Source organism: Rhipicephalus microplus, chromosome X, assembly GCF_043290135.1.
Source record: "Rhipicephalus microplus isolate Deutch F79 chromosome X, USDA_Rmic, whole genome shotgun sequence".
Classification (NCBI taxonomy): Eukaryota; Metazoa; Arthropoda; class Arachnida; order Ixodida; family Ixodidae; genus Rhipicephalus; species Rhipicephalus microplus.
The window spans coordinates 145,540,838-145,553,642 of record NC_134710.1 but is presented as its reverse complement, the minus strand read 5'-3'; the positions used below and the strand labels follow the sequence as shown (position 1 = coordinate 145,553,642).

The 12,805-nt window shown below is 40.8% G+C and overlaps 1 protein-coding gene across 1 annotated transcript in view; it reads right to left on the bottom strand.

The window, feature by feature from the left end:
- LOC119185943 (beta-catenin-like protein 1) overlaps positions 1-12,805 on the bottom strand; it is an 80,098-nt gene that overhangs the window by 28,136 nt on the left and 39,157 nt on the right. Inside the window, exon 11 of the mRNA XM_075877951.1 lies at positions 6,703-6,851. Coding sequence (XP_075734066.1) covers positions 6,703-6,851 — 149 coding nt within the window. The remainder of the gene's footprint in view (positions 1-6,702; positions 6,852-12,805) is intronic.

The window sequence follows — 12,805 nt, the reverse complement described above, 5'->3', positions numbered from 1 at the left end:
CTTCAGCTAGCTACATGACTTGTGATGGCCATCATGATGTGGGTCTGTTGCATGACTTGAATTGATTAATCTTTCTTTACCCCGTTTCCCTCGAAATCAGACTCAGGCAGTTTTTATATATACTAAGTATGCACAGTGCAAAAAAAAAAAAAAACCAAGGGAAGACACATAAACGACATAGTGGGACTTCGTATATATCCAGACATGTACCAATTGTTCCACCATTGGATTCTTTGAGGTATTTTATCAAGAGATTTATGAACCTGTCCATACAATCAGGAAGACAAGCCAGATGGGTGTGTTGACACCTACGAGAGTGGTCTGATAAGTACTTAGCCTCACTGTGAGAGCGCAATGCTATCGCATGAGAGATATACTGACGTTGAGTATGCTCTCTTAGAGGGACACACGCAAAGGTCCAGACGAATCGGGCTCGTGGTTTTGTTTTGGCCACCTGAGAAAGCAGACAATTTTCGTGTGTCCAATAAACAATGGAAAGATAGCAATATCGGTCCGTGACTCGATTGTGGTTTTTGGAAGGAAAATCGCACAACGAAATTAAAGAGTAACTGGATGCTGTCTACAGTGAGTCTTCTCCTTCAATGGCAACAGTCAAAAATTGGTTCAAGGAGTTTAAGCGTGGTCGCAAGTCGGTTTTTCGATGAGCCTCGCCCAGGGGCCCCGCAAACAGCTACCACGGCCGATAACGTGGCAAAAATCCACAATCTCATACTGGCAGACTGCTTATGGTGCATTCAGACGACGGATCGAATCCCGATGTGGCGGGACGGACGGCGCGTCACGTGACCTCACATCAGCGATTCCCCTCGTCCGCGACTCGTCCGCGCGGCTCGCGGACGGATGAACCCAACCTGTTTCTCACATCGGGATTCTGGCGGGGGAGAGCCGGTACTTCAGCGGAATAGCTTGGGGTCGGTGGCAACCAGTACACTTTTCGTCTGCTCGCGGCATGTCCTCCATGGCTCGCGGACAGCTGCATGACTGGTCGGCATCATCTACGCTTGAGCATTGTTTACTTAGGTTCCGGGGACTTTGTTCTCAGGTGATTAAATATGCAGAAATCACTTTTGGTGGTTCGGGAAATGTCGCCGCCGTCGCTTAACACGCGAGATTCTTAGACGTCATGGTGGTGAAATATTCTAACTTTTGCAACCGGCGACGTGCCGCTTCTAAAAAAAGGCGGGAGACACGTTTAGAAGTTCTACAAGTGGGGAATAATGTAGTTGAAAGAATATCCTGCTAGCAACTCCCTTTTCTCCTGAAAGAATAACACTACTCGTTAATTTGTCACAACACGACAGACATCGCAGCCAAGCTTCACTTCTTGCGGGCATCCATGTTGAATACTCTCAAACCGGTCTGCTGCCAGCGGGCGCAGGTGAGCGCCGAATCTGCTGTCGAGGGTAATCCGGCTGTTTTCCCCTAGGACACCGTCCGTCGTGTGGATGCGCCTGCAGGCGGACCATCCGCGGATTAGCTGTCCGCGTCCACGACAAATCCGGATTCGGTCCGTCGTCTGAATGCACCATTACTGAAGGTGCGTGATATAGCTGAGACAGTAGGCATCTAAAAAACACCAGGCCTGCGTGGAAGGCGCAGCACAGTCACAGCGAAAGCTAATAAGAGCGGCCTTTCAGAGCCTTTTCTAAACACTCTTTGGGTATAACGGCTACAAGCACACTTGCTAGGTACACACTACGCCATTATTAACCATAATTTCTGGGTACTAGGCTGGCATTCACTATGCTATCTTTCGTCATTTTTCTGAGACGCGTGGTATCCGCTAAACACATGCAAGGAATTTTGTGCCAATTGTTCATGCAGTGGCTGATGACAATGAGCAATTAGGGCTGAGTGGGTATGCACCACAGTTAATAGGAGATCAAGAACAAGCTTTTGTAATGGGTCAGAGCATTGGACTTTATGCTATTCGCATCGTGTTACGCCTGGTTGTTCCCTTGCTGTTTTGAAACACTTGATTACTCATAATAACGAGAGTCCATTCCCAACATCAAGCCTGCCTAAAGCAAGTTTGCGAACAAGTCCCAAGTACCAGCGTAGCTATGTGGTAGAATACTGAGCTGGCATACAGCGAACCCGCGTTCGATCCCTAGTGTATTTTTGGTGTTTTTTTATTTACTTGAGTTTTTGTTTTGTTTTCGTGCGATAGTGGTAATGAACACCAGTGGCAATGGACAACTACAGCACCACACGTAACCTGCATTGTGATCTCGTAACAGCTTTTACTGTAACTGTAAAAGATCACGTGGGTCATATCCTGCATGAAATTTTGGGTATGAGAAAGCTGTCTGCGCAATGGGTGCCATGTTTGCTGACTTCGTAAAGACCAGCCATGACACCAATTCAGAGCAGTGTTTGAAGCTGTTTAAGCGTGATTCGAAGAAGTTCCTGCATCATTTTGTGACTGTCGACGAAGCATAGATCCACTGGTACATACCAGAGACCATACTGCACCTGGGGAACCTGCTCCGAAGAAGGCGAAGACAGTTGCATCGGCCGGAGAGGTGACAGTCACAATTTTCTGGGATTCTCAAGCTTTGATTTTCATTGACTACCTTGAAAAGGGCAAAACGATGACAGGACCCTACTACACCGAATTACTGAATTGACTCGACGCCGAATCACAAAAAACAAACAATCAAAAAAAAAAAACTGCCACACTTGGTGAAGGAAGGTGCTCTTCCACCATGGCAACAAGCCAGCTCACACCTGCGCCGTCGCCGCGGTCAAGTTGGTCGAACGAACTGGGCTACGAAGTGATGCTCCATCAAGCATATTGTCCAGATTTGGCCTCCAGTTATTTCTTTTTATTTCCTAACTTGAAAAAGTCACTCCCCGGACAAAAATTTGAGTTTAATGAAGAAGTTATCGTTGCCACAGAAGCCTACTTCGCGACTACAGTTGAAAGGGGACTATGATTAGAAATAAATCGACACAACACCAAGATTTTCGTTTTTCTTTTGAAAGCTAAGTACTTATCAGACCACCCTTGTAAGTCCAGTGTAAGAACCATGCTTCTTCAAAACTCAGGTTTGCGCTTCATTGAGCACGACAAGCAGCAAATAATAATAGATATCTACATTGAAAAACAGAAGTACTTGTCACTATATACCAATAACTTTGAGAAGCCTTTATTTTAGCATCAATTACTCTAATTAATTATCAATAGTAAATCTCTGTGGAGCTGATACAGCTGGAGTTCATCATTTAGAAATGAAGCCAACTGTTAATGTGAGTATGCACATTCTAAAACTAACCAAAACTGCACAAAGAGTTGACTACAAACGTTATTGCATGAGATTCGAATGGAGTGGTATGCACAAACAGTTGACAGTACTTGCACATATTTAGGTGGTTCAGAAGTTATTAAAGATTACAGCACAAATGTACACACAAATGTGCGAAAGTTTTGATGTGCATGTACTCAGTGCAACATGCGAAAGGTCTCTCAGCTCATACTGCATGAACATTCATGCACAATATGCAAGCATAACTGGGGAAAACAGGAGATACACGGACTAATTTCAATGTGATTAACACTTATTTATTTATTTATTCAAAATGCCTTACAGGCCCACCAAAGGGCATTGAGTAATGGGGGCATCAATATGTACACTGCAAGAAAATATAGACAAAAGTAAAAAAAGAGCAAGTAAACAAGCAAAAAACAAACAAATAATAAACAGCAAGGTGCAACAAAGTTATACAATAGTAAAACGCAAAAAAATCTGGTTATCACGAAAGGATCCACAATTAGAGATGTGATGTGATCTAGAAAGCCGTTTCAATCTGTTATGGCTCGAGGTAATGATGATGAGTTAAATGCCAGTGTGTGACCATGAATGCACATGAAACTACGTGTGTTGTGAATGTGTCGAGATGTGCGCAGAGAGACATGAAGCGGCAAACAGTGGCAGTCGTTACTGTAGATGTACCTATGAAATAAACATAAAAGGGCAATGACACGGCATTTATCCAGTGACATGAATGCAAGGTCCTGTTTAATTAAGTTTATACTTGAATGATAGTTGTAGCTACCAGTTACAAATCTCCCTGCCCTACTCTGGACGGCTTTTAACGCACGAACTAGGTAAGGTAATCTTGATGCAGTGACCATGTGGATGATGCATACTTCGATTGTGGACAAACATAAGTTAGACATAATAATGCACATATGTTAGGAGGAGTGTTGCGTAAGTTTCTGCGCAGATAGCCGAGAGACTGGGAGGCTTTTGAAGAGATAGCTGCTATGCGCATAGTCCATGATAAGTCTGATAAAAGGTGAACACCGAAATATTTGAATAATAGTGTGGCTGAAAACACAGTATTATCAATACATGTAGTATAGAGAAAGAATGAGATCGTACGCTTTCTAGTGAACTAGATTAACTTGCATTTAGAGGCGTAAAGGACATCTGCCAAGCTTCGCACCGCCTGTACGTTAGATTAAGGTCATTTTGGAGAGCGAAATGATCGTCAACAGAATGAATATTGCGGTAGATGACGCAATCATCTGCGAACAACCTAACTAAGGATGAAAGGGTAGCGGGCAAGTCGTTAATATATATTAAAGGAGTAATGAACCCAGTACATTGCCCTAGGGAACACCAGACCTGACATCGCAAATGCTAGATGAAGTATCGTTAACCATCGTAAATTGCTGATGGGATGACACGAAGTTGCGTATCCAAGACAGTGTTAAAAGGAAACTAAAGTCAAATAACAATTTGCTTCAGAGTGAAAGCTCAATATGTGACAACATCTAAAATGACAACATTATCAACAACAGTGCTCTACTTACCGAGAAATTAAGGTAAATGCACAAGAACGTATAAGTCGCAGTATGACATTCTCAAAATGATCCCGATGACATCAGTCAGACCACCTACAATTAATCACTAGTAATCAATCTAGCTGCACTAAATATAGGAACTTCTGTGCATCAAGAGACGCAATAAAATGCTACTAGTTCATTTCTGTTTGATTCATAGAAAAAAGACCCGCCGGACGTTACTATGAGGAATGACGCGAGTGGTTCGAAAATTCAATTTTTCCGTGGTTACACGGAACAGGTGGTGCCATCTAGCGGGGCGCAGTTGAAACAAAAGCGTCTGCAATCTCGAAGCCAATGGCGGGAAATTGATCAAAGGCCGTTGTTGCTGCTGTGGCTCCACTGCTTTTTGTCTGCTACTACTAGCGCAGTAAAGCCGGGCAATGCTGTGCTCGGCAACAGTGTCGTGAGTCAGTCCAGCCGGTCCGCTTCTTGAGGCGGGTAATTTTAAGTGCGCTAACTTGATGCGGATTACTAAAACGTGATTTTATTTCAAAATAGGCCCTTCCTTGGCACAAAAGTAACACTACGAGGTTTCTGGACTGCTATTTCAGCAATCAAGGTCGACTTAATAGTTGCCTTTAGTGTCCCTTTAATAAATCAATACAGAGAGAAGACAATTTAGATATTAAACAACAATGAGGGAAAGTATCAAAAGCTTTGATGAAATCAAGAAACAGGCAATCGGTATGATCGTTACTGTTCCTATTAAAGTGAAGGTCAATGGTGAATTGGAACAACCGAGTGTCACATGAGTAGCCTTTCCTGAAGCCATGTTGATTAGGAAAAAAGTTATTCGATTCAAGGTGACCATAGATATGAAAAGCTATAACATGTTCAAGCCGTTTGCAGGATATGAGTATTAGTGAAATGGGTCGATAATTATGGGGCAAGTGCCTGTCACCAGACTTTATTACGGAGACTACCTTGCCGATAGTAGTCTTTAGGCAACTCACCGCGTGACCGAGACTGGTTAAAGATACGGCACAGGAAGTGATTGGAAATATCAAAGGTGTTCTTCAGTATATACGTTAATGTTATCAATGCCTGATGAAGTAGAGACTTTTAAGTTTCGTGATGAGGTTCCCGATACCTGCTGCAGTGACGGTGATGGTAGTCATGAAAGGAAAGGGCTGATCAGAGACAAATGGCACATTGGAACAATCTTTTGTAAAAACTGAGGCCAAATATGCATTGAAGGCTATCGCGAAAGATTCATCAGAAAGAGGAGTTTGTTTAGCAGCATGTAATGTAACGCGATCAAAAGATTTATTGTAAGGAGAGATTATTTGGAAGAATTTTTTCTGGATTATTTTTGATAAGTGAGGGCAAGTCCTGCAAATAATATTTCTTCTTCGCTGTGCCTAGAGCTTTACAATACTCTTGAAAGCACGCCTTGTATTTTCCTCAGTAGAAAGCAGAAATGTTGCGTTTCTGCTTCCTGCTAGGAAAAATACAATCATATGCAAGTTTCCATCAAATGGAACATTGACAATAAAAGTAGCGAGGTGTTTAATTTGAAAAGTAGCGAGGTGTTTGAAAAGTAGCGAGGTGTTGAAAAATAGCGAGGTGTTTAAGATTGAAATATGCTTTTTTGCCTTAACCTGCAAAGGAACATGCTAAAGAGGATGAGATGCAGTCTGCACAAGGAGGCAAAATTTTTGTTGCATACTTACACTTGGACACAGATCTAGTAGTGTGCCTTCTATGCAAGGACACCTGACATACACACCCTACACGGTTAGTTTAACAACATTAGGCATGAACAATTGTAACAAATATTCTTACTTATTTTCATGCACAAGAACGCAGCGCTGATAAGAGCTCACCTGAGCATTAAGTTCATCAGCTGCAAGCCTTCACCCTTGAGAAAGTGCTCCCTGTTAGGTGAACACATAAGACTTGAACAGAGGGCACCAAATAAATTTTCCATCATCTCCATCTCATCTGATGAGCTTGGGTCATGCCTCTTGAAGTACTGCAACAACAAGCCACACAGAAAAGCACATGCTAAGCCATACACTACACTCAACATGCTGCTGAAACAAAAGAAAACTACTATTAACTTCATCGTTGCAGGTGCAAGTACAGCTCCACCTTGCTGCAATCAAAATGTACATAATGAATTATAAAGATGTAACAAAGTCCATTTGGCTATTCATGCCTAATTTCAAAAGATTACTACTATTCGGCTATTCACAATTCCAAATGAGCGCTCACAACCTAGCGGCCGCGCCTGGGCTGGGCGCTAACAGGATCAACCTTGAAAGGAAATATGCCACCACACTGCGCGTGTTGAGAAGCGGACGCATGATTCCTTTATTTTTCCTGTGCTGTACGTGTGAGCCCTAAAAATAAAAAAAGCGGTGTCCAAAGACTATCGCTAATTGCCGCAACGCGTGGCATCGCGGTGGGAAGATGGCAAAGTATCGTTCTATCACTTCCCGAAAAACGCAGATGACACGCCATGGAGAACAGCATGGATAAGAAACCTATGCATTGAATAGAGGTTCACGGACGCTATGGTGGTTTGTTCGGATCAATTCATTCACGACGACTTCATTCTCCTTGATGTGTACACCATTGCTTAGCGTGTGTGCATTCTTATCAATATTCATAGACATCTCTAAGCGAGTAGTAAAGTTTCATTTATATAAGCAAGCGCGTCAGAAGATTTGTTGCGTAATGTGTGAGAATGCATTTTTCACATATGCTTGTTTTTTGCGAAAGTCATAGTACTACCTATTCTCAAATTAAGCTGCTGTAGTCTTTCCCCCTAAAATATTTGATTTCGCGTGTGTATATTTCACATGCACAAATGCATGCGCAAATATACATAAAGCATGGGTGTTCGCCACCAAAAAAAATTTCTCGCTCCGTCTGTCACTGATGTACATTTCTTCCGCATGGAGTAGTAAAACATGAAATATATTGATTATGGAGAAACGTATGGTGTTTATGCCTGAGAATGCTCTGCAGTGTCTACAGACGGTACTGCGTTCTCATTAAACATGGCGCTCTAACAGTTTAGGTTAGTCAGCTTGCAATAAGTTTAAGAGGAACTGCAAACAGAGATTGCTCCAGCTTTTGGATCGTTTGACTCACGGGTGCATCATTTGGTTCCTTTTCGAAACAGTGCAGTGCAACTCGTTGGAATAGGCTTGTTTCTGAGTGATGCAATTATCACCAATCCACTGAATAACCGATTGCTAATTTCTAGTACCTAAATGAGTTAACTAAAAATTAATTTACACTGATTAGTTCTGAGTTTTTATATTTATTAATACTGTCACCACGGTCGTATCTTTTGTGGGCAGGGTGGGGTTCAACCACCCTGTAAGTTCGCATGTACATATTGTGCATGTATATATAATGTTCATGCATAAGTAGAGTGAATGCATATATCTGCTTTATAATATAATACTGTCAACGCGAACAAGCGAGTGTTCGGGAGCACACAACCTTATTTATTAAAAACCTAATAACATGGATTGGCAAACGAAAAGAGAGAGACACTCCTGTTACAATTAAAACAATGATTTGATTTATCTCAAGATACACTGACCCAGGCATAGCTCCGTTCTGTAATAAAGTGAACAGCATGCGTGTTCAGCTTATGACGGGATAACGGAACTCAATAAGATACATGCAATCGGCAACACGAGTCCCAGCGCAGAGTTACCTTGAAAACTGCTGGGACCGTACCTGTGGCACTGCAGCAACACATTTCACAAGTGCTTGCACCTTTCGAAGAGGCCCGCTATACATGAGCAGTTGCCTTTATCAACCTCGGGCTCGCTGAGTTGAAATAAATCTCATCCGGTTTGCCAAAAAGGCTCAATGTTTGAACACACAGCACAACTATTTCTGCTGTTTTGCCAGTGAAATCCTCTATGTTGATGATAATGAGGCAGTCCGTAGACCTTACGCCTTCAACGTAGGAACACGACCTGATGCAACAGTCAAGAAACTTAGCACAGCGCCAAGTAAAAATATAGTGAACTATAGCGAAAGTGCTGCATTGACCCTGTTAAGCATGGTTATATTTGTTTTTCAACCACTGTTGCCAGCACAAGGCGCGTTTTATGAAGTAGAAAACAAGAAAACTAAAAAAATCATGATACAACATAGCATTAGTTATCTGGTAAATCAGTTCTGTAGAATACCAAAAAGTGCTAGAAGGGCCATGAGAGAGAAAATTGGCATCTATTCGTTTGTGGCACAAAGCTACTGGAAAATCTAGAGTTTTTCTCAACGAAAAGCTTTCTGGTTCATAGAAAAATTATCTTGGTCCGTAGTTTGAACCTGAAATTGTGACTGTGCTGATTGATACATTGACTGATATGATTGATATGTGGGGTTTAACGTCCCAAAACCACCATATGGTTATGAGACGCCGTAGTGAAGAGCTCTAAAAATTTCAACCACCTGGGTTTCTTTATTGTTCAAATTGATCCGAACCAAGAGCCTAGCAAACAGCAGAGAAAGCAGGCTAGCCATTGACTAGCCTGCTTGCACTGCCATTCGCACTGCCTGAGTAAAGAACCTAGCAAATGGTGCACATGCTCTTCATCCTCTTCAACTTCTCCTTAATAACTTCTTGGAAACTTTCTCACAACATTTTACTACCATTATGAGCAACATCCTCAGCAAATGTGGATAATAAGTTATCACACAAAAAATAAAATAAAGAAATAAATCCAAGCACATACAGAGCACTGATAGCTTAAGGTACGCACAATGCCTTTGAAGCTGAATGATCACGTTTTGATTATACATTCACCAATAAACAAGAAATTATTGAAAAAGTCAGATTTTTGAGACTCCACAGTGATATCGAAATTGTAAAAAGGGTACATGCTTTCCTACTGCTCTTAAGAAGTACTGACAAAAAAATTTCGGCCTTAAATTTTTTTTTTATTGCTGCAATGTGTTTCTGGCGGCCTGTTAATCATAACAGAACACATCGTTTTCTACAGTGCATGGTGGATAATTATTTACAGTCTCATTATTACTGATCAGTGTTAGTTTGGGTTTCACAAACAGCAAGCCACCAGGTGCAAATATTACCACCTAGCAGGTGCAATGCTCGACCATGTCAGCACACATAACTGTGACGCACTTCTGCACGGTTCACATCAAGAAGATTTTTAGAAGAGGAAACTGGACAGCAATAACATCAAACACGAAACTTTCAACTTGTCAACTCGTGTGCCACTGCCACGGACTCGCGAGCAGCTGCCGAGTAATAGTCTGCTGGAGGAAACGCTACGTAAGAAAAATGGCGGCTATGATGTCGTCATAACTTGCTATAGCGTGGTCAGGTGAGGTCCCCTTTAAGGGTGTCAATAGCACGATGAAGTCGATCACTCACACATCAAACATCAAAATTAATTTAAAATACCTTAAAAGCTATATTCACTGTTATTACTTTGCAGATGATATACGCCTGTTCCCCAGAATCGATTGGAAAGGCTATCTCGACTGTCAAGTTTTCTGTCAGTACCCCTTTATCTGCTACTCAAACATGTTACTACTCAGACATGCTACTCAAAAAACATGTTTCTTACAATTACATTTTTTACTTGCTTGCACAAGTTTCTTTTCTCTACTTTCTTGACCACAACAACAACAACAAATTGATTGATATGTGGGGTTTAACGTGCCAAAACCACCATATGATTATGAGAGACGCAACAACAAAGAAAAAAGGATAATACTTTAACTTGTACTAAGTTAAAATATATTTTAAAAAGCACAAATTGGTTACTTAAAAACTAAGAAGAGTTCATTACCTGAAGTGACCTGGAAATGGTCACCTGGCTGCTTGCCATTACATTTCGCGTGAAGAGTTCACCAAAGCCACGTGCTCAAAATAACAGTGGCTTTCAAGGACTCATGATTGAAAAAAAAAAATCATTTCAAAAAGCACATCTTTGCCACATAGATGACATTTTATTTCTACATTAGACAGTTGTACCCCTTTATAACGTGCTCTGGGCAGCGATGCTTGTATTTTATATGAGATGTCTCTTAGAAGCATGGTACCTCGTGTGCATCTTCTTATCAACTCTTATTTTACGGTAGGCACACTGATGTCTCTTATAAAGGGGTACGACTGTATATGCATTTTTGTCAAGATGCAATCGTAGGCAACTTCTCGAGATTAGACATCATGTTTTTGGTGCTTCTGATAAGATGGCAATAAAATTTTTTCCACATGTTTCTTACCATGAAAACAGTGCAACCATTAAATATGTTATCCCTTATATAATTATTATGAACCTGAAGTACGCAATTAGTATAGGCTGAGCATTTTAAGACTTCTCACATTACTATTTTTCTTGTTCATTAAAATTTTTATACACTTTTTCTCATTAGTTATTTGCATTCTGCAGTTACTGCAGAGCAGTACGAGTTATGCATGGTTCATAAACACAAGAGTTCAGTGGCAGAAGAAGAGTGTGCAAAAAGGGCTATACATGTATTTTACACATTGTCGTGGTACAAAACAAAAACTATGCAACCTACCATAAATTGAACACATTTTTGAAATCAGCCTAAAAACCTGTGTAATCAGCAAATGTTTCATTTCTCTAGGCAATAGACTAAAGAAACCATTTTTCGAGTAGCATCTCCTCTCAACAGCCTAAATCACTATAGCTGCATATGAAATAGCTCTTGAGGCCTGCCATTAAACTTCTAGTTAAACCCCTTTGTAAGAGGCATGCACCGAAGAAGAAATTCTGGTCCTTTGTATGAGGTGTCTCTTATAAGCAGGGTACCACATATGCATTTTCTTTTCAACCACTATATGAATGTGGGCACCAGTGGTTTATCTTATACCCATTTGTGTATTACATCAGAGTGTCTTATCAACTGTATTAGGTGGCTTTACGCTAGTACTGTAACAAGAGATAGCGGGCGGCACTGTAACGAGAGTTGTAAAATCAACAAATAATTATTGTCCCCATGACAACGGCCTCTTTCTGCTTTAGGTATGCTTACTACAACACACTGCATATGCTTGAATGCAGAGCATTGCAGAGGTGCAAAACATTATGCACTGTTACTCAAGCCCTTGCTGTGCATTCCATGCTTCAAGCCATTTACAAAGATCATAAAGGCAGAGTTGGCATCAATGCTGACAGTAGTGAATCCTCGACATAAAAAAATGCTGCATCAGGATGCTTGGCAGTAAGTGTGGAACGTTCCAACATAGCAGTGAGGAGAACCACATGAAAAACTACACCAGTCATAAGAGATCCCTAGTTTGAGGGAGAAAGATAATTAAAACTTTAGTCAGTGACAGCTCCAATTAAGGGGAGACATGGGTCTTAGGGCTCTCTCATTAATTTTAAGAACCAAATGTGACAAAAGTTGGCATGCTTACTTAGTTTGTTTTCCTGATTCTAAAGATATAGTGATTTTTTGTGTAGTTTCATTAGTTAATTGAATAATCTAGATAACAATTTCTATTGTTCTTACCACAATGTAAAAATAACCACCAGTCAAAAATTTATAAATGACATAGAGACTGACAGTAAAAAGCATAAGACATACAACATAGGAAGCACTTTTTTGATTGGGGCATTATTTCTTACTTTACACAAAACTTCACAACTCTGAATGTGGCCATTGTGTAGTCACACAAAAGACTAGTTTAAAAAACGTGCATGAAGATAAATCAAAATGTGCTTCCTATGTTATGTGCTCCAAACATATAGCTTCATGCTGCAAAAAAAAAAAAAAACATATTCTGCTATCTGTAATAGTTTCCGATATATTGCAGTAATTTTCATGCAGGGTGTACAAAATTGCCATTTTGAGAAAATGAAGAAAACATAGAATTCTAACATTTTGAACTGTAAAAATGTATGTAGTTAGAGTTACATGGCCATTGACATATAATGAATGCTAGAAAGCCTAAGG